The sequence below is a fragment of the Talpa occidentalis genome, unplaced genomic scaffold (genome assembly GCF_014898055.3).
Source record: "Talpa occidentalis isolate TD23 unplaced genomic scaffold, MPIMG_talOcc4v2.1 talOcc4.8, whole genome shotgun sequence".
Classification (NCBI taxonomy): domain Eukaryota; kingdom Metazoa; phylum Chordata; class Mammalia; order Eulipotyphla; family Talpidae; genus Talpa; species Talpa occidentalis.
Window position 1 is genome coordinate 50,138,446 of NW_023605194.1, and position 24,581 is coordinate 50,163,026.

At 38.5% G+C, this 24,581-nt stretch overlaps 1 protein-coding gene across 11 annotated transcripts in view; it reads left to right on the forward strand.

The window, feature by feature from the left end:
* LOC129144958 (uncharacterized) overlaps positions 1-24,581 on the forward strand; it is a 125,289-nt gene that overhangs the window by 28,022 nt on the left and 72,686 nt on the right. For 6 of the 11 annotated variants that reach the window (XR_008549838.1, XR_008549841.1, XR_008549839.1 and 3 more), the window contains one exon: positions 12,794-13,266. The exons of 2 other annotated variants lie outside the window; for them this stretch is intronic. Coding sequence is in view for 3 of the 9 variants with exons in the window: in XM_054690086.1 (XP_054546061.1) it covers positions 12,794-13,002 (209 nt within the window). In the remaining 6 variants the exon portion in view is untranslated. Of the gene's footprint in view, positions 1-942; positions 1,326-7,357; positions 7,767-12,793; positions 13,267-24,581 lie in introns of those variants that run through there. 3 more of the 11 variants (XR_008549837.1, XM_054690087.1, XR_008549835.1) reach the window with 2 other exon arrangements.

The following is a 24,581-nucleotide window of genomic DNA, read 5'->3' on the forward strand; positions in this document are numbered from 1 at the left end:
AGGTGAGAACCCAGTTACTTCCAAAATGGGTGAAACATTTTAATCTTATTTTCTTCTTAGCAACAGATCAGGACATAGAGAAAAAATGAAGTTCAGTTTCAATATGTGTCTGGGGAGACACTGAGTTTACCTGAGGTGGCATGTAGCATATATAAAGATATCTAAAAGTTCTGAAGGAGAGATTACCTTTGAAGGGCATCAAGAAAGTCTTCAGGGAGATGGTGATACTGAAACTTGGCATGGAAGCATGAATAGGTTTTAATAGGACATGAATGGAAGAACATTCCAGGGAGAGGAAAAAAAGCTGAAACACATGTGTCATGGCAAAAAACACAGGCCTGTTGCAGAAATGGCTTGTGATTTAATGTAGCTGGTGATAAAGTACATCTGGTAGATAGAGACAGGTTATAAGCAACCCTGAATGTTAAGATTTTGTTTAAGATACAAGTAGACTCCTACAACTGACCAAATAGGAATGCTCATCTTCTAAAACTGCTGCTTTATAAAGATTGATTTCTCACTGACACTTTCTAAAAGTAAGGGCACAATTGTATTTTGCTAAATCATTTCTTAGTGTATTCAAGGCAGGGCCCTGGCTAGATTAACTGAAGAGCACTTTGGAATTATGTGATGGTAGGTGTGTTTTCTTCTTTTCTTTTAAAAAATGTATCTGTCTTTATCACATGGTCACTTATATGAGGCAGATTATTGTGTTTTCCATAAATGACCAAATCGAGTTCTCTCATCGCTTACACTCTTATTACCTGGTGGCCTTGGCCTTGACTTTCTTGTTAGAAAATGGGGTTATCTTCTTAGGCCAAGAAGTTCTAAGTTCCCAAATTCTAAGAAAGATCTCTTCCTTAGACTATGGTGGAAGTGAAGCCATGTGACTTCTGAGGTGAGATCATAAAAAACAATGTGTCTTCCTCTTATTTCTTTTAGGATATTCGCCTTTGGAGCCCTAAACCTACTATGTAGGAAATCCATGCTGTGAGAAAGCCCACATCACTTGTAGGTCTGTTGGATGATAACCAATGTCAGCCACTGGAATTGGGTGAAAAATGCCTCCAGATAACTTTTTAACTCCAGAAGTTGAATCACCCCAAACCTTTGGTCCTTACGGCTGAGGTCCTAGAATCACCACCACTGTGTCCTTTACCCATTCCTGGCAGATCAGATCAGTGAGCATCATAAAATGGTTATTTATGCTGCTGCTTTCAGGGTAATTTGTTATGCTGCCGTAGTAAGTACTAGAACAGCAAGAAATGACATCCTTTTCTAGTTCCTCTCTCTCTGTTTAGCAAATGCTTCCTTAGAAGTCTCTTGTAGGTGATTATATATATATATTATCTCATTTGATCTTCCTAACATTGAAATTAATATTATCAACTGTATTGCAGAGAGAACTAAAGATCAGAGATGTTAAGTGACTCTCCTGAGGTCACACAAATAGAAAGCAAACCCAACTTTTCTGGCTCTGTAGTATAAAGGATTTCTTTCCCTTACCTCTTGAGTCATCTCCAGGGTAGGTGAGAACCCTTGCAGTGTCATATGAACACTGAATTCTGCTCCTAGCTTATCTTGGTGTTGCATGGCACACTTGCTGAACACCTGTGCCAGCAAAAGAAGGAGATAAAAAGAGAGACACAGTCCTTGCCTTTGCAGCATTGATAAGCATAGGCAATTATAAGCCTGATAGAAACATAAAAACAACAGTAGTGACTGACCCACTACTGTGGACCTTCACAGTGAGGAGCGGTCACTTTGTTGTTTTGGGCAAGTAGGTGGCCATGTGGTGCTCAGATTTCTAACCGGTGAAAGTTAGTAGGGCCATCTCTCCCCATTTCTCCCAAATAGTCTTGGTTGATGCTGTTTTCCCAGTGAAGTTATTAATAGCACTTCCTTTTAGTCTCACAAGTGTCCCATTTTGAATGATCAATTACATGGTTGCCTTAGGGTGGTACTTTCAAATTGAACTCTTTCAAGGGAATAGGGTGAAACGATGTGAAATGGCATGAAGGCAGTGAGTAATGACCCAGAACAAGTAGTGGAATGCGCTAATTCAATGAAAAAATTGTCATTCAGTGTACAACAAAAAGTCAGATAGTGATTTTGTGCACCATAAACAAACATTTAGTAGGCATTAGTTGTGTACAATTAAAAAAATCGGACATGACAAAAACAAACATGAAAATGTCTTCAGCAAACCAAACTAAGCACATTGAATTGGTGCTTTAAATCAACCTAAATGGCTTGTATCTGGCCAAAATGGCAAGGACAGTCCACATCTCTCTTGAGGATAATGAGGGTAAATGAATCAAAGGCAAAGACCAGTCTGCTTTTCTCAATGTTAAGTATACAAACCAGATTGGCTTGGAGGCCTCAGACATGCTTGGAGGAAAGGGGAGATTAAGAATGTCAAATCCAGGGTTCCACCACAGACCAGTATAATTCTCAGAGGATTTAGGATTTTTAGCAAGCACCCCAGGTAATTCTGCTGCACCTTGAAATTTGATGACATCTGGGTTTAGATGCTTAGGATCAAGGAAACACTCAGGCTCACACATGTGGGTTTATTCTTAGCTGGTTTGCTGTTTGTTTTTTTTTTTTAAAGATTTATTTATTTTTGCATAGAAGAACTGGGGTACAGGCCAGAGGTGTTGGGGGTGAGAGGATTCACCAGAGAGAGAATGGGGAACAGAACAGGCAGTCTGACTGAAATACACTGCTGAGGGGAGCAGCGGGCAAGTCAGGAGAGGTCTGCTGCGCTATGTGGGTAGCTCCCTGGCTGGGGATCAAACTTGTGCTGTAGTGGCTGTGGATAGCTTCATAGGTTGTGTCTAACCCCTTGCACCACCGGGAAGGCCCTGGTTTGCTGTTTTGAAATCATAAAGGCACTAAGAACTTGGACCAGAGGAATGACCACAGAGCCAGTCAGCACTGGAGAGAAGATGAAGGTTAGTCTTAATTCCTAACCTCTTCCCATGTTATAATCCCACTCATGAGAATGAGGAAAGAGTTGCATTGTTTAATTACAAAAACGGGGATATGTTTAATTATTAATCTTTTTCTTGTTATTACCTCTATCGTTGGGATTAATCTCAAAGTGGATTTGGTAGATATTTTCTAATAATATTTAGGAACTGTACAAAATAAGTTGGCGTGCTGGTCCATATTTGATCCATTCCGGCCAATTCTTATAATGGCCAGTTCTTGGGTAAAGGGGAGTACAGTGGTATCTTGCTAATTCAAGGTGGTGTCAGTTGAATATCTCACCTTCCCTACATGTTCGTGACAGTGTAAATAGTACTTTACAACAGAATGAAAGTCTGGATGTTAGAAAGGAGATAGGTCTTTGACTTCATCAGACCCAAACTTTTAAATTGTATAGATGCATAAACTGAGATCCAGAGAAAGGAAATGACTGCTGTAAATCCTCACTCTGCTGCTTCCCATCTGTGTATTCTTGAACAAGCCACTTACTTGTCACTGGTCGTCTCTGAGGTGCCAAATAATAACTCTGCCTACTTTTTTAGTTTTAGGGAAGGGTAAATGAAAGGAGAGCATGCATGTGAAGTGCCAAGTTTAGTATTTGGCAGCGATGTTAGCGCTCCTTGCTGAGGTTCTGTTTACTTTTATCAGCTAAAGTCACCAAAGCTTTAAGGACAGAGTCTGGCCTAGACCCAGATCTCCTGACTCCCTGCATTTTCCATGGTATCCATGGAGTTTCAGAGTTCTTCACATCAGATATCTGTCTCCACATTGTCAAATGCTATTTTAAGACCTTCTTGCAGAAGAGCCTCAGGTCAATGAGCCTTGGCTGGCTGCCTCCAGTCGCACAGTCTGTTCTTAGGGGCGTGTGGTCTTTGTGCTCTGGCTGGCCATCTGTGCCCCATTGGAACCTGTGCCCCTGAGCCACGTAGTCACTTGAGTTGGGGATTGAGGCCTAAGATGCTTGAGTGACTTTATAGGGTATTTCCTCAGGGGGTCTGAAGAGTTGAGGTGGGGCAAAGTGTGGGTTCACAAGCAAATTGCCTGGTTCCACCAATTACTGTCTGTAGGACTTGAATAAATTATTGGCCACTAAAAAGCCCCTCACTTTCCTCATTTGTAAAATCTGTAATAAGAATGTCTATCTTACAGGGTTGTGGAGAGGTTCAGTGAGGAAATTCAGAGACATTTAAAGAGCTTGGCTCATAGTCTGCAAATGGCAGCTTATTGTTACTCTTAGTGAAGTTCATGAATTTAGAGAGGGAAAAGGATATGGATAACTTCTCAAATGGAAGGAAAAAAGAATTCAGAACAGAAATTTGTAATTTGTAATGAGTCATGCAATAGTATTTTGAATATCATAGAAAGGAAGGCTGATATGGAGAAGTGGTTGAAATATTTTATGACCACTGCTGGGGTAAGTCAAGGAACTGGCAGTCGCTCTGCAAAGAGAAAAATGAAGGTGCTTTCTACATTGTCCTTTCCTGTTTATGTGGTTGCACCTCCCTTTCCTCACATTCCCGATTCTCTCTCAGACTTTGTTATGGCTGTTGAAGATTTTGGTTTAAAATATACCAGGAAATTCTTTCCATGCTCATAAGCCTACAAAGTTAAGAACTTTGAAAGAAATTATGTCAGTGGAATTCATTAGCCTTTATGCTAGTCAATTAAATAATAGAAGGGTATCGGTCAGGTTAGTGGGCAGGTGAAATGTATTTTGCTAGACAAAATGAAGAAAGAATTACTAGATTTCTTGAAAAGAATTAGTGTAGGTTAACTAACATAGTTGGTGACTGACAAACTCTGGTTTCTTAATACTTCTGCTATGGTGGATATTGACTATATTAATCAGCATAGGGCAAGCAATGCTGAGATAATGAATAACTCCAAACGCTCCGTAGCTTAAATAAGATTTATTTCTTCCCTGTGTGACAGACCCATATCAGTGTGTCTGCATTCCAAACTGGCTGCCCCTGGCACCAGGGGGATGGAACAGCTACCATTGGGCATGTTGCCAGTTATCATGGCCCAGGGAAACAGAGTAATGGGTTGAACCCAGGCTTTTCAAGCTCCCACCTGGAAACAGCACATACTATTGCAGTGCCAATGTCTCTGGTCAAAGCATGGACACTCTCAGATGTAAGAAACTCTTATGCATTTGGAGAATATGTGGCATGAATAGCACTGATTCTGCTACATGTCTTACCAGTCATAACCTTCTTAAAGGTAAGGATAGTGACTCATTCTTTTTGCCTTTCTCCCAACACCATCCTGTAGTAGAAGCTTGATAAATCTTAGATGCCTCGCTAATAGAGTTGGAAAAAAAAGGGGAAAGATTGCCCCCAAACTTGGCCTTTGCTTCCCAGGCCCCCCCCCCCGCCATTTTAGCACCCCTTTCCTTCCTTTGTATCGGGATTCTGACTCTGCAATCGACTACCTGGATGATCCTTGTTCATTGTTTAGCTGACTCCAAATTTCAGTTCCTTGCAGCTAGAAATGGGGTTATTATCATCCCCCACTAAAGACAGAGGGAGTGAGCATGTGTAAAAGCCACTCGGCAGTAAAAGCTTCTGACCCTGGCTGTTGCCTGATGGCCCCTCTGGGGGTCCATCACCCTCTCTGTGTGCCCTATTGAGGCCTGCTGTCCTCAGTCAAGGCTTCTCAGTTTCCTCTGATCTTTTTCCCCATATTTTTCTCTCCTTTGATTTCTATATCATGACTCACCTACTCGATATTGTTTCTCCAGAATTCAGTTTTTTACTAAATAGGGTCAAATAATTTCTATTAATTGACTAATGGATATTAATGGGTTAAAAATTCCCCCTAACCTCCAACAATTGTTTGACTTCAGGGAGGTTCAGGGTAGGCTCACGGTAAATCCAAAATGAAGGAATCCTGAGGAATCCTCTGATGATTTTCAATTTTTTTTTAAACTAAAAAATAGTTCAGAATACTACCTATAAAACATAAAGGGGTCTGCTCAGATTTTGAGGCATTGGGCAATACCTCCATGTTCAGTTTTCTCCAACTCAAAAACTCAAGAACGCATGAACACAACTGCACTGATTCTATGTCAGCCCTCATCAGAAGAGAAACTGAGGCCTAAAGAGAATAGAGGACCATGGATCCCACAAATAGGCAGTTACTGGTGTGGGGTTCGAGTCTTCATCACCTGAGTGCTGATCTAGAGCTTCTACTCTGACACACTACCTGGAAGAAGGAGGCCAGAGAAGGAAGAGATTATTTTTGATGGCACATGCAATTTACTCAATTAAGGGCAAAGCATCTATGTGTTTTTTCTGAGGTCCAGGGTGACTCTAGTCAGAGATAATAAGATATAAAAACTTCTACCTCTAAACTGCTGGTTTGAATGTAGTAAGGCTGTTACTCAAGGTCATTATTGTGTGATGGGTTATCAAAGGCCTATGTGAGACGTGTGGGATTTTTATGAGCTTGTTTTTATTATAGTAGAATTTTTAAAGGCCCCTTATGTACAAAGCGCTTTGAAAACTCTAATGGGGCCCCATAATCTCCCGCATAATTATGAAGGTCAAATTGTGCTGAACAAACTTGAGAGCTATTTTTGACCAAATTAGTGGATGAATAGAACATTAAAAATAAAACCCAGAAAAACTTTTTTTGGCTACCCCTTTCAGCTCTTCTTGGCATAACACAATCTCTCCGAGAGTTGGAGAAAATCTCTCCTCTGATGCATTTTCCTGCTTTATGTAAACCAAGGAGTTTTTCTTTCCCTGGGTTTTAGACAGAGAATGGACAGATTGTATCAGAGATTTCAGAGTACAGGGTTGGCTGTAGTGAGTATTCAGATATGTTTGTTAAAGAAACTTGCTTCAGCTTGTTTTTCTCCCTGCCCCCACTGCCCCACCATCAACAAATGCTCCTCAAGAGCAGGCCTGGCCTCACCGGATGTCCTTCTATAGAGGTGCCTGCTGCTTTCACTTGCCATCCTCAATTTTCCATCCTACACCAGGAAACTTCAAGGTTAGAAAAACAATGGACTGCTTCCTTCCTCTTTCTTTAAACTATAAGACTGAAAGGAGGCCAGACGTGAGAATAAAGGTCACTGTAGTTCATAGGTAAAAGAAGTTAAAATCCACAGGTCTCACGGGGTCCCCAGCCCAACTTTGGTCAGAATGGCTCTTGCCACTTCATTAGAGTACTTCTCTTAACCCAAGGCCTGCCTCCAGCTTTGTAAATATTTTGGGCTGACATTTGGAATCTGAGCTTCCTAAAAAGAACTCAAGATCATGAGAGGGAAGAATTGACACAAAGCCAAGTCAAGCTGGGGAAAGTCTTCCCTTCTAGGACTTGGCCCCCGGCAACCTAGAACTGTCGTTATTATTGGTAGTGACAAGTACAGTTCTTAGAACTCTAGACTTATGAATGCTCCCCACCAAGCTGTTAAGATGTTTTTTCCTGCTATTTTTTATTTTCTTTCTGTAACATCCTTTGGCTGCGGACTGTTTTCTTGTGGCGAGATGGTCTGTGGCCAAATAACCCTCTCTGACTGCTAAACTAGATGCCCCAGTGCAGCTGTTTCCTCATCACCCACAGTGAGAGACGGAAACCATCCTTCTAATACTTAACAGCAGCTCCTAGTAAGTGCTCTGGATGCTAAAGAGCAGATGTCATGATTTTAATTAACTAGTCAGACCTGTCACACTTGACCAGGGAGAGCCAGAAGTCACAAGCAGTGTGGCTGTCAAAAAATTGTATCAATAACACCGAGAATGCTGAACCTGTGCGGCCAACAGGTGAGGTGACAGTAGAACTTGCAGGGGCCCTGGTCTTTTGTGCCTCCATAAAATAAAAGAAATAACTAAATATATTTTATGATTCCCTTGACATAAAGACAAATATGTTACGGTTATATACTATAACATTTTCTTTGACCTGAAAGTTCATTTTTTTCTTCTATTTTAAAGAAATAAAAATATTTTCATTGGTTCCTGAACATTTTGTGGAATCTAGACACTGTGTTTGTGGTACTTAATGGAGAAATCAGCCCTGCCAACAGGAAACAAATGCTTCCTTGGAAATTGAATGTATATGAATTAGGAAAGTTTCATTACTTATCATCACAATATAAATTATAAAATGGGTTTGGTTAATTACATGAGAGATTAATTTTATGTGTATTTAAATCCACAAATTAAGGTCTCACAATTAGCAATAGGCTTATATACAGGGTCTTTGACATTCCCCAAGTTAATTTGAAACTTTTGATTTGGGGACAAAAGCCAGAGGCATTATAAATAATGAAGTGGTAAGATCTTGGGTCAGCTCCTTGGCTTCACTATCTGCAAACTACTTTCCTCCTTGAGCAAGTTACGTTTTTCTTCTGACCTTTGCTTGCATCTCCATAAATGAGGGATAATGATAACTACCTCATCAGGTTATTGGGAAGATGAAGTGAAATTATGTTTGTAAAAAAACTTGGTATAATACCTGGGATAATGTATTATTATTATCATCATCATTATGAAGTGTTATCCCGTTTGTCTGCTGAAGAAACAGGTCTCTCCATTATTTTGCTAGATAATCACTTTGCTAAGTTCAGGCTAGTAATACATTATTCAAAAGGAGGATATACCCAAGATTAGAATCAATCAACCTATAGCAAGTGAATGGAAGAGTGGGAAGGGACAGGGAAAGTTAAAAGATAACTAAAATACAGACCCTGGCCTCAAGAAGAAGAGTACTTCATGTTTTGGGAGGCAAGACACATCTAGAAAGGGTCAGAGAGAGTGAAAAGGACAGTGGGTGAGCTTGGTGAGCGATTGAGAGGGGAAAGGCCACTGTGGTGGTGGAAGAAGGCGTCACAGACAATTAAAGCCTTACTCAGTAGATGAGCATCCCTTGGGGACGTTTCCATGGGGAGAAATAATTTCATATTTTTTACTCAACAGTGCTCACCCCATCTTTTCTGTCTTACCATATTCTAGTTTGAAAGTATTCCTATTTCAGCGAGAGAGAAAGTGCAATGGTGGCTTGGCGCTGCTCTCACAATATGAGAAAAATTGAAGCAGATAAGTAGGGAACTCCCGTGCATTCAGCTGAACATAAGACACAGAAACCAGCAAAAACACAAACTGTACTGGTACTGATATTAGTATAGCTTTACAATATGCTTTTAATTGATAAAGATTTTATGTTTCACTCTAAATTACATGCTCTTGTAAGGATTGCAACTATTATTTTCATTAAAGGGGAAGGAAACGGAACTTGATTTTTTTATCTGACATCACAGAGCCAAGTTTGGGGCCTTTAGGAATCAAAGTTAGGTCTAATGGTCTGTCTTTGTTGAATTTTTACAAAACCTTCATGTTGGTGCTGCTCAGTAATAAAAAGAGTATTTATGGAGCCCTCACTATTTATTTGACACTATGATGATAAGGGGACGCTTCTCAATTGCATTTATAGTTGGGAAACTCATGCTAGTCCAGGTCAAGTAGCTTGTTTCATGTCCTATTTCTGAGATCTTACTTGAGGTTTGTCTGACTTTAAGGGTCAAGGTCTTTTCTCTATCTCATCAGGTATTGTGATTTGAGTAGTTATGACTATAATTTCTTTTATCTCAACCCATGTAATAAACAAACCAAAATTATTCTAAAATAGTATCCAGTTATGTAAGAAATTTGAAAATAAGCTTTCCTCTTATTTACTCCTATGAGTTGAGAGTTGATTTTTCAGAAATTAGACTGAAGTGTAGGAAAAACTATTAATCCTACCTTTGTAGTTGATCACAGCAAGTTATATTTGTGTGCTGGAGGACTTAGTCTGAAGGCCTGTGCTTGACAATGCTGACCTTTGTCTCTGCCTTGCTGAGTGAGGTGAGAAGAGCTGCTAAGCCAAGTGGGAGAGCCATTGCTGTTTGCTGTTTGTCTGCACCCAATGTTTTTTGGTTTCTCCATGGGGTTCTCTGAAACACCAAGTCTCTGCAACTTTCAATGTTGATAGCATTGACTATGACACTCCCCACTCTTTAGAGTAAGGGCAGATGGGGGAGACAGTTGGGGAATGATCTTTTGTGCCTAGACTTCAACCTTATGGCCATTATTATTCATAATGGTTTACCTGTATGTTGAAGCAACCCCCACTTCCTGCCTCAGCGAATTTTCATGTTGCCTTTGTGAGCCTAAATTTCTTTGAAAATTATGGGATTGATAGATAAATAATAAATAATAATTTTGAAAAATAACATTTTCTGTGAAAATCCCAGTTAGGTTCCAAATTTTAAAAATATTCTACAACACTCTCTTTAAGTTAATGGAAGCATTGTGTTAAAGATTGCCACTGGCTGTTTATTACTATTTTGTATTAGCTAATTGGAAAACACCCAAATTACAACTGGTCACCCCCGCAGTTTAGGGTTGATTAAACAGCCCATGACACTTTTTTCCCTTCATTGGCTTTTTTACTAGTAATTATAATGTCTTGCCCATTGGATTAAGTTAGTTTTTCCTCATTTCTCTAGTGTTCTTCTGTGCAATTGTTCCAAAATATACTACAATCTTGCATCATTTTTTGTTTCATATTTCACAATGGACACAAATAACCAGGAAAGTTTAAGCAGTTGTTTGGTTTGCTTTAGTTCTTTCAAAGGAATAGATAAATCATCATGCTACAACATGAGAGAGGAAATGACAGTTTTTATCTTATGTTCAGGTAGCCTATATTTACATGAGACCACAGAAAGTTCCCGACAGGATGTTATTGATTGCGTTTACCCAATTGGGGCTTGTGATGAGTCTTCCTGCCACATCACAGAACATGCTCTTCTTTTCATTCCTCTCTGAGATCAAATCCCAGATCTTCTGGTCTCTCCTATGAAATTATTGATTTTTAGAGTAGATATTTCAGGCCCCCAGACAGATTTTCCATTAGTTACTCTTCTAATTGAGTGCCTTCTGTCTGTACCAATCAGTGATAATATCCTCTCTTGTTGGATACTTTGAATGAGAGCTTGAAGGACCTAAGTGAAGGTCAAAGATCTATTGTAATAACAAAGGTTTACTGGGCACCAGACCAATTTTTGAGTGATGTATGAGTATTGGCTCATTTAATTGTCACAACTTTATGGTGGAGGGACAATTTTTATGCCTATTTTACAGGTGAGGATCTGGAGACTGACTTGTGATTTACCTAAGGCAAATCCTTTTTCCCTCTCCTCCCCTCCCCTTTCCTCCCCTCCCTGCCCCCCACTTCCCATCTTTTCCTTTTCCTCCTCTTATTCCTTCTTCTTCCCTGGCCTTCCTTTTCCTCATTTCTGCACCCTCCCTCCCTTCCTAGTCAAAATGTTAATTGAGTGTGTATGCTGAGCAATATTATGGGTGCTAGAAATAGCAGTGAACACAGCAGACAAAGTTCATGCCCTCATGTTGCTTAACCACTATCCAATTACTGCCCCAAATTACATGTTCCCCCAAGGAGTATCCCCAGATTAATCCCACCCAACTTCTAACCCATGTGGATAATCTCAACTCACCTTCTGTTTCTATCCATTTAATTAAATAATTCAAAGGGTTATATTTTAGCTAATGTGATGGCTTCAAAACCTTTATATGTCTATTTTTATTATGTGCCTTAGGTATTTTGGTGCATGGTTTTGCCTCCTGTGAGTGGTCACAAAATTCAATGCAATTGCTAGCCTATTTACATTTGCAATGAGAGAGACACTTGGGACATGATTAGACTCACTTCAAAAAGATTTTACTTATTTTTACCTGATGAAAGCATTTTAAAAAGTTTAGTTTTCAAGTGTGGTCATGAAGCTGATTTAGGATTTGGGAGTGGAGCATTTAACCCTAAAAGCATTAAATCATGCTAGCTTTGGACATTGACCAGAACTTCATTAAGTCATTCAATCCGTAGGGAAAATTTCTAGTTATAGGTATGCCCCACTTTTTAAAATTTCTTGCTGTGCCACTTTGCTTTAAAAAAAGACCTACATTTATAATTGCTTTTACCCACTGCAAGAAATTGAAGGGGATTTTTGCTGTTAAGATATAAGGCAAAAAGAAAAAATAGTGATCAGTGTTTGGTTTGCTATAGTCATTATGAAGGCAACACCCCTCCTCCCCCTGAGCTTTTAACACCAAGACAGACACACATAGAAGAGATATAGATGTTCTTGACCTGAATGCCATAATAGATTCTGATGACAATGAGATGAATCTCTTCCCCTCCCTCTTCTACCTCAATCTCCTTTACCTACCATCACCCTAGCTTCTGACAACTCAGCCTATAACCTTCCATCATCCCTGCCTGGCGACTTTCCTGTTTACTTTGCTTTCACAATTCTAAGTGAAACAACATTTAGATACATTATTTCCACTTTATAGAGAATATGTATTGTTCATATCATCCCTGTCTTTACTATATGTTAGTGTTATTTTAGGTTATTATTTGGTATGTAATTTTTTTGGGTTTGAGAATTCTCAAAAAATTTTCTGTATAAATGAAAGATAGTTGCTTCTTTGGTCATGCCATTTCTGCATAACAATTTCATTGGTCCTACTTTTGGATAACAAGGGAAACCTGTAATTTTAATTGTATCACAAGAGCTCACTCTTCCTTCTCCAACTTTCCCACATCTCATGTTACACTTCTCATGTCAAGTGGTATAAGGGAAGCCATAGTTTTTATATATTTTTAAAATTTGACTTAGAGAAAGTATAATTGGGGATAAATTTAGTGTGGGTTTAGTGGGATATATTTTTATGGTTTTTGGTCACTTCTATGTAATGGTTAGTTATCCCAGCATATGTATCTCTTCCAGGAAAATTTCTGTTGCTCACTGTGCCAACTCACCTTACAAAGATTTGGGGCAGAGGTTTTGTCTCAATACTATTAATATGGCTCATGGTCCCAAGCCCTGGAATTACATGGACTGAAGAGAAGAAACAAGGTTTGAAAGGCATGGCATGGAAAGACAGTCTGTGGATAATTCTAAATCTTACAACTCATATACAGCAGAAAGTAGACTGAGATTCTCCAAAGTTGACAATAATGCTAACTACCCACATGACATTACCATCAATAATAAAATTCATTTTTTACCAACTGTGTTAGAAAAAAAAAATTTATGTTTCTGTCCTCTCTGTTAAAAATTATAAAGTCACTGTCATAGGAAGGGGTGATAAAAGAGTATGAGGCCAAAAAGTGTGACAATAAATATTATAGAGGTGTTCCAAACAGTTAATTAATAAAAGAATGTCAACTTTTCTTGATTTTGTGATGTTTATGGTGTTTGCTGGTTTCTAAGATTTTTAATTTGTTGTAATTTATTTTCTAATTTTCAATAAATATTTACTTTTGTACTTAATTTTATTTGTAATTTGTGTTCTTTAAGAAGTCTCCCTTCCAATTTTGTTTCTGTTCTTTTTTTTTTTTAAAGATTTATTTGTTTATGCATACAAGACCTGGGGTATAGGCCAGAGTTGCGGGGGTAAGAGGATTCACCAGAAACATAGTGGAGAACAGAACAGGCAGATTGATTGAAATACACTGCTGAAGGGAGCAGAAATACACTCCTGTGGGTGAGATAGGAGAGGTCTGCTGTGCCATGTGGGTTGCTCCCTGGCCGGGGATCGAACTTGTGCTGCAGTGGCTGTGGATAGCTTCATAGGTTGTGTCTTAACCCCTTGCATCACCAGGGAGGCCCTGTTTCTGTTATTTCAAAGCCTGAATGCACCTTACCTATGAACAAGGTGATATAATATAAAGTAAAGTGTGTGTGAGTGAGCTATGTGTGTGAAATTCGCAAGGCTTTGACTGTTCTTGAACCTGTCATTAAGATTTTTCACTGTCAAATATAAGAGAACACTAAAAACCAAAGACAATTTCCTTTATCTTCTCTTTATTATCTAAAATATTTGGTGTCACTGCATTTTGGACATTAATATAATATTTTCTTTGCTTTTTGTTTTAGGATAAATCTCTGCTATAACAAAGAGCCTCAACACAGGGTTTGAAATGGACATGTGAAAGTTTTCACATGGAGGATTTATTTTTCATTCATGTCACAGGTCATTGATGATCATTCACTCAGGCAGTCATTCACTCTTTCTCACTCTTTCCATTTAGTCTAGTCTTTACTGATTTCTTTGCATCTGGATAGCCAGTGTGATACGAAAAAAGAACACGGTTGATCACAAAAGCTAGATCTGAAAGATCTACATATCATTTTTGCCTACAACCCATTTGTCATAACCCAGTCATATTGTTTCAACTGAAAAGGTTGATACTAATATAAGTATCACCTGCTTTTTGAAAATTTGCATTATACCACTCCACTAGTACCAGTGTCCATGAGTGGAAAGAAATCTGAAGATTTTCATTTTTATGACAAAAAGCAAAAGTAGCATTCAGCATTTGTTTTGTAGCAGCCATTACAGAGGCGGTGCACAGTCTGAGCAGTGAGGGAGTACTGCCAAACTTCATCCCCAGGAATCACTTTATATAGGTTGTGTATTTATCCTGTCAGTGCCACTTTTACTATATGTGTTAATGTTGTTTTACATTTTATGTTTTCTTTGATATGATTTGTTAGGTTATATTTGTGGTCTAGCAATGCTGAAATTTGTTTCTGTCTACATTAATGGTAATTGTTTCCTTGCTTTAGGCCATTTTGGATTATGAATGGTTTCATTGGAACACTCTACCTTTACATAGTGGGGGAATCTGTAGGTCTTCTAAAAGGAGAAACATGCATTCAGGTGAATACTAACATTCTCTGCCATAGACTTCAATAGGTACATAAAAATGTATGCATATATAAAATGTATGTGTGTGTATATATATATATATAATGTGTAATATATATAATCTAGTATTATATAAAAACTAATTTTCATATTTTTTTAATAGCTGGGAATGGCCTCACAGGGGAATTGTCATAGCTCTCAAATCTACTTATCTAACTTAATTGGGGCTGAAAAGAATGTGGGACTTGAAGTCAGACTATCTGGATTTGTATTTGTCCTAGCTTTTTACTTATTAGCCATGTGACCTTGTGTGACACAAAGTCTTCCTGAGCAACAGTTTTACTTATTACAAAATAGGGGTTGTAGTACTAGCCTCATCTACTGCATAGGTTGTTTTCAGTATCAAACAAGATCAAAGGAAGAGTTTGTTGTACTCTTTGAGGTGCTTCACAAATGTAAGTGCCACCTCCTTCCCTTCTTCTCCTTCATTTGGTCCAGTTTCCACTCTTATTGCCAGGATGATGTGTTGTATCTCTTGGACTATAAGGAAGGCAGATGCTTATGCCTTATTATTAGAAGACTAAACATTGTTTTCAATCTTTGATATTCAATCCTCAGAGATGGAACATTTATTTTATATGTGAAATATTAGGTATTTAATATATAACAATATGAAGTAAATATAATTATATATAAACTTTTATCACATATATGTATATAGATGTTTATATGCTCCTGAATTAGGGGGGGAGCCAAGATGGAGGACATTCCTTTTAAACCAGCATTAAAAACAAGGAAGCAAATTGGTTATAACCCAGATGTTAACACATGCCATTAGCCCTTAAAATTCAGTGTGACAATGTTAAAGACCACCTGTAGAAGAGGAAAGCCTTTAAGAACAGGCTGACACATTTGTGAGGAGTGTGGTTTTTTGAAATATTTTTGTTGGGGAATATATAGAGGATAGATGTACTATCCTAAATTTTTTAATTTTTCTTGAGTTGAGATTGTTGAATAAGTAGTATATTAAATGGATAGAATTCTCTTAATGAAGGTACTTTATTACATATCTTCACATCATAGTTACTAACTTTTAATACATACATTTTAATTACAATAAGCCAGAATGTACTGATTTATTTTTATCAGTGTCAGTTATTTAATAGGGTTCTTGGTCTCTGTCTCAGTTATTGGAAGAATCTCTTTCAAAATGTCTGCAAAGTTTTCAGTTAGGGGGTAATGGGCAATTTTTTGTGTATGTGTGCTTTTTTTTTTAATAATTTTCTGAATTTCTTGCAGTCATCAACCCATTGTTTTAATAGAGTTGAATATTTTAGAAGGCTAAAATAGATGATCCCCAAAAGCCAATTTAATATCTGCGTTTATTATATAAAGTCCTCAAAGAAGCAATACTCTTGAAAGCTGAGGTTTTTACTGCAAGAGCCTGAGCTCCAAAAGTTTAAGAGGCTGAATGTTCTCTGAATAGAACCCAACATACCAATCCCAAGAGCTAGAAGGAATGGTTCATGTGTGTTTTCCTGCCCAAGTGAAATCAGGTTTGAGCAGCAGGCACCTAGGGGTAGAAATAGAGGTTAGAGGCTGGTGAGAACTTAGGTAAATGTGTAGTGCCTTGCTGCTTCTCCTATTGAGCTTTTGGGGAATCTAATTATAGGATAGGATAGGATAGGATAGGCTAGGATAGGCTAGAATAGGACAGGATAGGACAGGATAGGACAGGATAGGAGAGATGGATTTGAGGCCTTGTACCTTGCTTCTGATAAATTTCAAGAGAAAGAAAGCAATTTTTATTGTCAAGATTCATTCCAGCACAGCTGTGTGACTGCAAATCATAAAAGTTACCAGGCAACAGGAAAGTCTATGCAGAGAGGGTCTAAAACAGCACTTTGAAATGTCTGCAGCCCTAAGTAATGTCAGAGTCAAAAATTTCCTATTCCCCTGAGATGAGTGTATAAAAGTGGTCTTTTGCATTTGCCAATTTTTAACACAAAATTTGTAACTGCTACAAATGTGAATCATTACATTCTAATTATTCTTTGTCATGTCTAGATGTCAAATGGTCCAAAACCCTCTGGAGTCATTTGCATGACATTCAAGGACCTTTCAATCTGAGAACAGGTCAGGATGCAGGTCAGGTGTTTCAGGTCATGACGCTGTAGTGGTAGGTCTTGAGGACCAAAGAACATGTCCATTGCAAGCTTGTATGGATGGATGCTGATGGACAGGGCTATCTGCTGGTGCTATCAGTTGTGTTAGTGTCCAGTCTGATTGATGGTGTCTCTCCCCTATTGTTTGTTAAGTATTTTGACTATTGCACCTACTGATGTCCATGACCTATGCCAAGAAGTTTCCAAAAGTTCCTTCCCCTCAACTTGAATCACCTGCATAGGGATAAGGAGGAAAATAAAAGGAAAGAAAGGAAAGGAAAGGAGCATCCTAAAATGACTGATCAGGGGCCTCTCTAGTGGCCTAGGGGTTCAGTATCAGCACTATCACCTCTGTGGCCTGAGTTCAATCCCTGGTGAGGGAGCTAACCCACATATGGCACAGCAGACCTTTCCTGTCTTGCCCACTGCTCCCCCTGAGCTGTATATTTCAGTAGATCTGCCTATTCTGCTTCCCACTCTCTCTGATGAATCCTCTCACCTCCTTCACCTATGGCCTATACCCCAGTTCTCCTATGCATAAATAAATAAATCTTTAAAAAATATAAAATGACTGATTATTTCCTTCCAAGGAGACTACAATAAACCAGTGGCCCAAGTTCACCTTGAATGTCAAATTTAAGCCTTCCACTATCTAAGCCTTCCACTATCAGTTTGTGAATTAATTTAATTTAATTTAATTTATAGCAAATAAAAATTCAATTTTTTAACATGTAAAATCCATAACAGCTACAGCTGTGAATCACCATATTGTAGCATTTACTTCTATCTATCTGATTACCAGCTGTGCCCCAACATCTCTAAAATCATCAGGTATTAATCTGGGTAGGTAATAGGGGAAAAATCCTCTGAATTGTAAAGAGTGAGAAGAAGGGCTCAGTGGTGGCATGTTGCCATTTGTGAATTTGGACTTACAAGCTGGCATGATGAAATTTTACCTTTCCACTTTGTAGGGATTGAGAAAATCTGTCAAAAGAACCCCATGACAGGTCGGAGGCTGAAAAATATGTTTCTTTCATGAGTTAAAATTAGGAGACCTCAACTTCTAATAGAAACTATAGCAAATTAAAGAAGAATAAAAACCAAAACAAGTGTACTAGAAAGAAAACAAACTGATGTCCATAGCTTACTATAGAGTTCATCAGAGGGGCTTCAGAATTCTTCTAGAGAAGGGATTTATTTTTGAAAGTTTTTCAAATAAATTTTTGAAAGTTTTTAAGGACTAAATATTTTGAGCTCATATATAGAAATAGCAGATAAATTTAGAGGGCTTTACAGCAGTGGAAAGGTTATTTGTCCCTTAAAAAAAGTTTTATTTGCCTGGATAGATTAGGGTGGCGACCTTGGATGTCTCTGCATAGGGCCCCAAAGACATGGACAGTCAATCTAAAAGACGTGTTCATCAGATAAAGGGTGAGGCCTCAGAAAGAAGCATTGTGGACCTTGTTAAACATTGGAATGGGTGATTGGGCAGTGATGGAGATTATGTAATGAGAAAATATTTTCACTGGTCTATTTGAGTTTTAGATTACACAAAGGTGTGAGGGAGAAAAGAAGGTAAAACAAACAGCTCAGCTGTAATAAGCATCTTGGGTCAGTTATCAGTTGGGTCAGATGTAAAGACAACCTAGTATATCTTTACATCTGATTGACCTATATTTGAAATTTAAGACAATTACAGAATTTTCACTTTAAATAGTAGGTGGCAAATATAGGTAAGAATGAAGAGCGTGGGGTGATTGTGACTGAGGTGGGCCAAGGACATGGTCTCATTGAGCTGTTAAGTTTAATTTCAATTTCAAGTGTTAATATATATATTTTTTAATTCCATTGAAATTATGGTACTAATCTTTATTTCTTAAGGGAGTTAGAGAGGTTAACTCATACTGAATGCTGGGTTCTGTTTATAACCTTACTTTCCTTATGGCTGATAATTTTGTATAATTTGGAAGATTTCATATTAATTTGACTCTGCCTGTCTAGTCTGACATTTTCCTTTCTGTATATAGAACTTCTTGTTGTATTTTCAAGAGAATACTTTATAAAGAAAAAATATTCAGCAAATAAAGGAAATGAAAAACCCCAATGGATATTGTGTAAGAATAGAATTGTATCACTACCAATGAAATATTCTTTCCTATAAACAAAATGAGGAAGCAGACAAGGGAGCATTAAGTATGCTTCAATATGCTGATGTCTTGGAAAATTTAACTATAAGAAGGACATGCATCACTGCCTGGGTTTAAGGGGTATAACTTTCTCATTCTCTGCATTCACTGGAATTTTGAAATGTGGCATTAAGTTACCTTTTTCATTTTATGACCCTTGAACTCAGTGGCCACACAAAAAAGACCTTGGAAGTACCTTGTAGGTGTGAGGGAGAGGGATAAAGAGTCAGAGTGGGTTTCTTGATGAGGCAGTGGTAAATATTGGCCTTGAGGACTGGGAAGTGGTTTGGACGCTGGGGTAATAGACATGGTGGGGTGGGAAGGGTTAAAGCTCTTGCCTCTTCCCTTTACAGTACATGTTCCTGTTTGTGAAAAACTTATGCGCCAGAGATTATGTATGTTATCTCTGAAACCTCACAATAATCCTGCAATTTTGGGGATAGGAATCAAGGCTTGGATATTATGAGGGACTTGCTTAGTGGGTGAAGGATAGAGATGGCATTCAATCTCAGATTTCTTTACCCATCATCCAAGTCAGATGAACTGGCCTCATGGAGCCCATGATCTGGGCCTCGTGCTCAGGGCCTCTGATTCACCAGGCCTAAGTGGTGACTGAGACACGTGCTTATTAACCCTTGCAAGTTGTTTTCAACTAACTGGAGCCACCGTTTATATGCTTATTAACCTCTGAAATTCGCCTTCAACTAACAGAAGCAGTTGTTCAATAGCTTAGCAGTTGACCTAAATCCCTTCCTTAATGGCAACAAAGAACATAAAAAATACTTCTGCTTTTGTAATTTCCAGAGCTCTTTTCATGTGTCCTGTTGTTTGAGGTTCACAAAAGTTCTGTGTGGTAAGTAAAACTGAGCATTTTCTTGTTCTTCACATGAAGAAACTGAGGCTCAGCATTCATGGGCTCATATTCACTTGGCTTGAAAGGAGCAGAACCAGGCCTTGAATTCTGTTTTTCCCTTTGTGCTCCAAGTTGCTTTTCTTAAACCCTTAGCATCAGAGAGGGAACATGACTTTAAAGAGAATGCATGCATACTTTCTTTGACCTTGGTTGAACCAAAATGCTGTGAGATTGTCTGCGAAGATTCATCAGCCAAGAAATAAAAATGGCACATTCAAACTGATTAAAATTGAGGTTTGACTCTACTGAACTTGCTGGGTAGACACCGTATTCTGGCTCCCTCATACTTGACTATAATTATCTCTAATTATCATTCCATTCTGGTGGATGCTTTCTAGTTTGATCAAAACTTGATCTTTTCCCCTCATGTCACCTGGAGGGCCCTTTTTCTCAACTCCCTAGGATTGTCATTTAAAGTTGACTGCCATGTCTTACCAGCAAAAACTCCCAGGTTGTTGAAATAAACCCCTTCTTTTCTATACTTGGGTTTTCTTTTCTGTATCATTTACCTAGCACTTTGTATTTTTACAGTTTTTAAGGGTTCCTGATATTTCATCAAAGCAAAATGATTCTAAGCACTGTAGTTTGTCTTAGGTTCCTGGCTTTGTGGCATTCCTGATATTAGTTAAAATCCTGCAGGAGAAGAGTGGAGATAGGATTATCTTATAACTGGAAAATGTGGGATGTGCTGAGAGTAGCCGAGATGGAGGCAGAAGGAAAGTAGGGAGGGGGTGGCAGGGAAGGGACAGGAATGACCTTAGTGAGAAAATATTCCCATCAGGGCTCAGCTGGACTTTGGGGCTTCTCTGTGGAGAGAAACAACCCCCCCCCCGCCCCGCCGTCATCATTTTAAAAACAAGCTTATGAAAGTGAAGTGTATGTGAAGGAAAATTGACTTCACACACTAGTCTGCTTTCCATGAAGTAAAAAAAAAAAAAAATGTGGTGGAAAATTTACGAGGAAAACATTTTGATTTCTCTATTTCTCCTGCCATATGATTTTCAATATTACTCAACACTTAGCCTGTCCCTGCTAAGTGTCTGTCCTTATTTACCTCATTTGTGTTTCCCAACCACTTTATTTAGCTTGCTAAATATAATGCCCCTCTTATTCTGGGTCTTTTTTTAAATAGAAGAAGGGTAAAACAGGAAGTAGTGACATAATTTCCTTGGAGTCAGCCTGAAAGCTACCGGCAGAGGCCAGGACTGGACAAGGACTCACACCAGCTCATTTGCCCACTTTGTGCTAGGACATGAATTGTAGGAGGTGGGCTACTACTCAGGGGAAGGACGTTATTAGAGGTTAGGATTTTGGTCGTGTAGACCATAGGCGAGAGTCAAATCAGCAAGCTGTTTTTTTCTATGGCCCTGGAGCTAAGAATGGTTATTTGCATTTTACAAGATTAAAAGAAAGAAAAGAAAAATTTTTCATGACACATGACAAATACATAAAGTTCTACTTTCCTAGCCATAGATAGAGCTGTATTGAACATAACTGTATTGAACATAGCTGTATTGAACATATTTTCTTTGGCTGCTTTTATCCTATAATGGAAGAATTGAGTGGTTTCTACAGAAACCTGATGCCTAAATTTTAAGTTTTCTAATTTGTAAATTAGGTGATCTGCTGTAGGGATCTTTACAGATTGAGCTTGCTCATACAGAAAATTCTGAGGACCAAGGCATGGAAATAAGTATTCATTTTTTGTTTTGTGCCTAGAGGCTGGTGTCTCTTAGCAATGAGAGATGGAAAGGATGGACAGTGGATGAAACTGCAGGAAGATTCTATTTATTTTAGAGAGAGGGTCTTGTATGAATCTGTAAGTACATAAAAGGACACTCTTCCCCCCCTTAAAAATAAATTCAGTTCCTGGATAATGGGAAAAGAAAACACTTAGAGAAATTCACTGATTTTTCTGAAAGTCAAACAGTTGGTCAGTGATCTGCATGCAACTTAACCCCAGACCTTCTCTTTCAAATCTAGGGGACATTTAAGAACTCCACGCTTCTGCACTGGGATAGCCAGAGAGAAGCATATTCACTGGCAGGAAATCCTCTGTTCTGACAAAAAAAGAAGGGCTTCTCTGGGTCTGTGCCACCGTGATCCTCCTGGCTACACCTTTGTGTCCTTAGCATGATAGTGCTAAGCAAGTGGTTACATTTCATTTCATCATTTGTAGTATGAGTTCTTTGAGTAGGGTTGCCAGATTTGGCCAATTAAAATATGGGATGCCCAACTAAATTTAAATTTAGGTAAACAATTTTTTAGTGTATATATATATATATGTGTGTCATGCAACTTTGAATCTATTTATGAGATATACTCATATTTCAAAAATATATACTTACAATTGTTGCTTATTTTAAATTCAAGTTTAGCTGGGCATCCTGAATTTTAGGATCATTTCCCTTTTAAGGCAGACACCAGGGACTTTATTTATTCTTTATTTATCTGCCACTTTCCCCATATTGCCATCATTTCCATATCCAGTCCCACAACACCTAACACAGTACCTTAAAGGATTCTTACCTACTAAAATTTGATGAAAACCAAGTCCCTTCCAGGTCAAGCACTAGGTCCTATCAAATTGAGGAGACAGATATGTAAAAAGACTAATCTTACTATATTTTTACCCACTCTCACAGCAGACTGAACCAAGAGATGTGGGGACCTCAGGGAGGGAGCCCTTCAACCTTCAGGGTAGAAATTGGAAAAGCTTTCAGAGGTTGTGATACCCAAGGTGGGTTTTATAGTAAGGGTAGGAGTTTACCAGACCAGGGCAGGAGGAGGGAATCAGGGAGAGGGAGTGACATATGCCAAGTCATAACTAAAGAAAAGAAAATGGTATTCCCAAAATGTTGAGGTGAACTGGATGAATTGTACACTGGTATCTGAGATATAGTAGGTACCTGATAAATAGTGATTCAAAGATAACCCCAGAGATAAATTTGTCACCTCCATCTGCATGGCCCTGGAAATAAAACCACTGATGATTGTTTTTCTTAATTCTAATTGTCTTGGGTCACAAACACAGCAGCCTTTACAATCAAGCAGCTGTTCTTAGTAAGTGCCTGTTTGCTTTAGGCTAGCCCTATAATAAAGTCCACGTCCATGGCTGTGGCATGAAAGGAAATCCATAATGACATCCAATATTCAGTTACTGTCCTTGAACTGCTGAGCAACTTGGTCCCAAGGTTGGGCATTTCTTTTGCCTGGACAATCAAGCTTCCCACAAGTGACTGTCTCTTGTGTGAAGTATGTTGTTAGACGATGTTATCTCCATTGACATTAATGCTTTGCTGTCCTTAGAATTTTTCCAAACAATACTAATTGACAATATGCATGGTATTTTCTATAAGTACACCTTCTTCACTCTTCTCCATCTTTCTGGGTACATCAGCACTGCATGGACAGTCTCAAATGACAACTTTGCCCTCATGTTAAAGGGCAATCGGTGGGTGAGGTGGCTCTCTCTCTCTCTGCAGAGGCACTCAAAGTTGATTATGTCCTTATATAAAAGTAACAGTCTCCATTTGGTGACTTCTCTGGCTCTGGCAAATGCTCCCTTCTCCTCTTCCTCCTCCACGGTAGCCTTTGGGTTGTAATGGCTCCCCACTCTTGCTTGCCACTGGTCTGTGCTTTTCCTTATTGGTTTCCCTAAACACTATTCACACCTTGATAAGCAGTCATCACTTTATTAATCTCTGCTTACTCAGTTTAATGTGCCGTTTGGTTCTTGATGGGGCCCTGACTCGTACAAATAGAACAAGTACTACAAGTTATTTATTTGCTTGTTAGTTCATGCTCACAATATTAATGATGGAGGAAATTTTAGTTCAAGGACACCTCCTGCTTTGCTATATTATACATTATGGAAAACAGGTGACAGTCTTTTATGTAAACAAATTTGGAAAATAAACTGGACCTCAACTTAGTTAATGTTTCTAGGAAGTCTCAGGTGTTACACAAAACCAAGTGAGTCATTCAATAGAATTGCTATTTCTTTTGCAGGTGCTGTCAGTATGGTAAAGAGTGTGAGCTTTGGTGTCAGAAAGACCTTGTTTTCAATCTGATTTCTTTTAACTACTACTATGTGATTATGAGACCAATCACTTTACCTCTCTTGGATTTATCTATGAGAGTGATAAATTCTTTCCCACAGAGTGGTTAAATGAATATTAAGTGAGGTATTGAGTAAAGGATCTAAATATACATTTTCCCCAAAAGACAAATACTTGGTCAACAGGTGCATGAAAAGGTGTTCAACATCACTAGTCATCAGGGAAATGCAAATTAAAACCACAGTGAATGAAACCTCATCTCTTAGGATGGTTATTATCAAAAAGACAAGAGATAATAAATGTTGATGAGACTATGGAGAAAAGGGAGCCCTTTTGCTCAGTTGGTGGAAACATGAATTGCTAAAGCCATTATGGAAAGTGGAAGTAGTTCAAAAATTTAAAATAAAAATACCACTTGATCAAACAACCTGCCTCCTGGGTATATAGCCAAAGGAAATAAAATCAGTATTTCAAAGAGACATATATCTGTATTTCCACGTTCATAACAGCATTATTCACAGTAGCCAAGACATAGT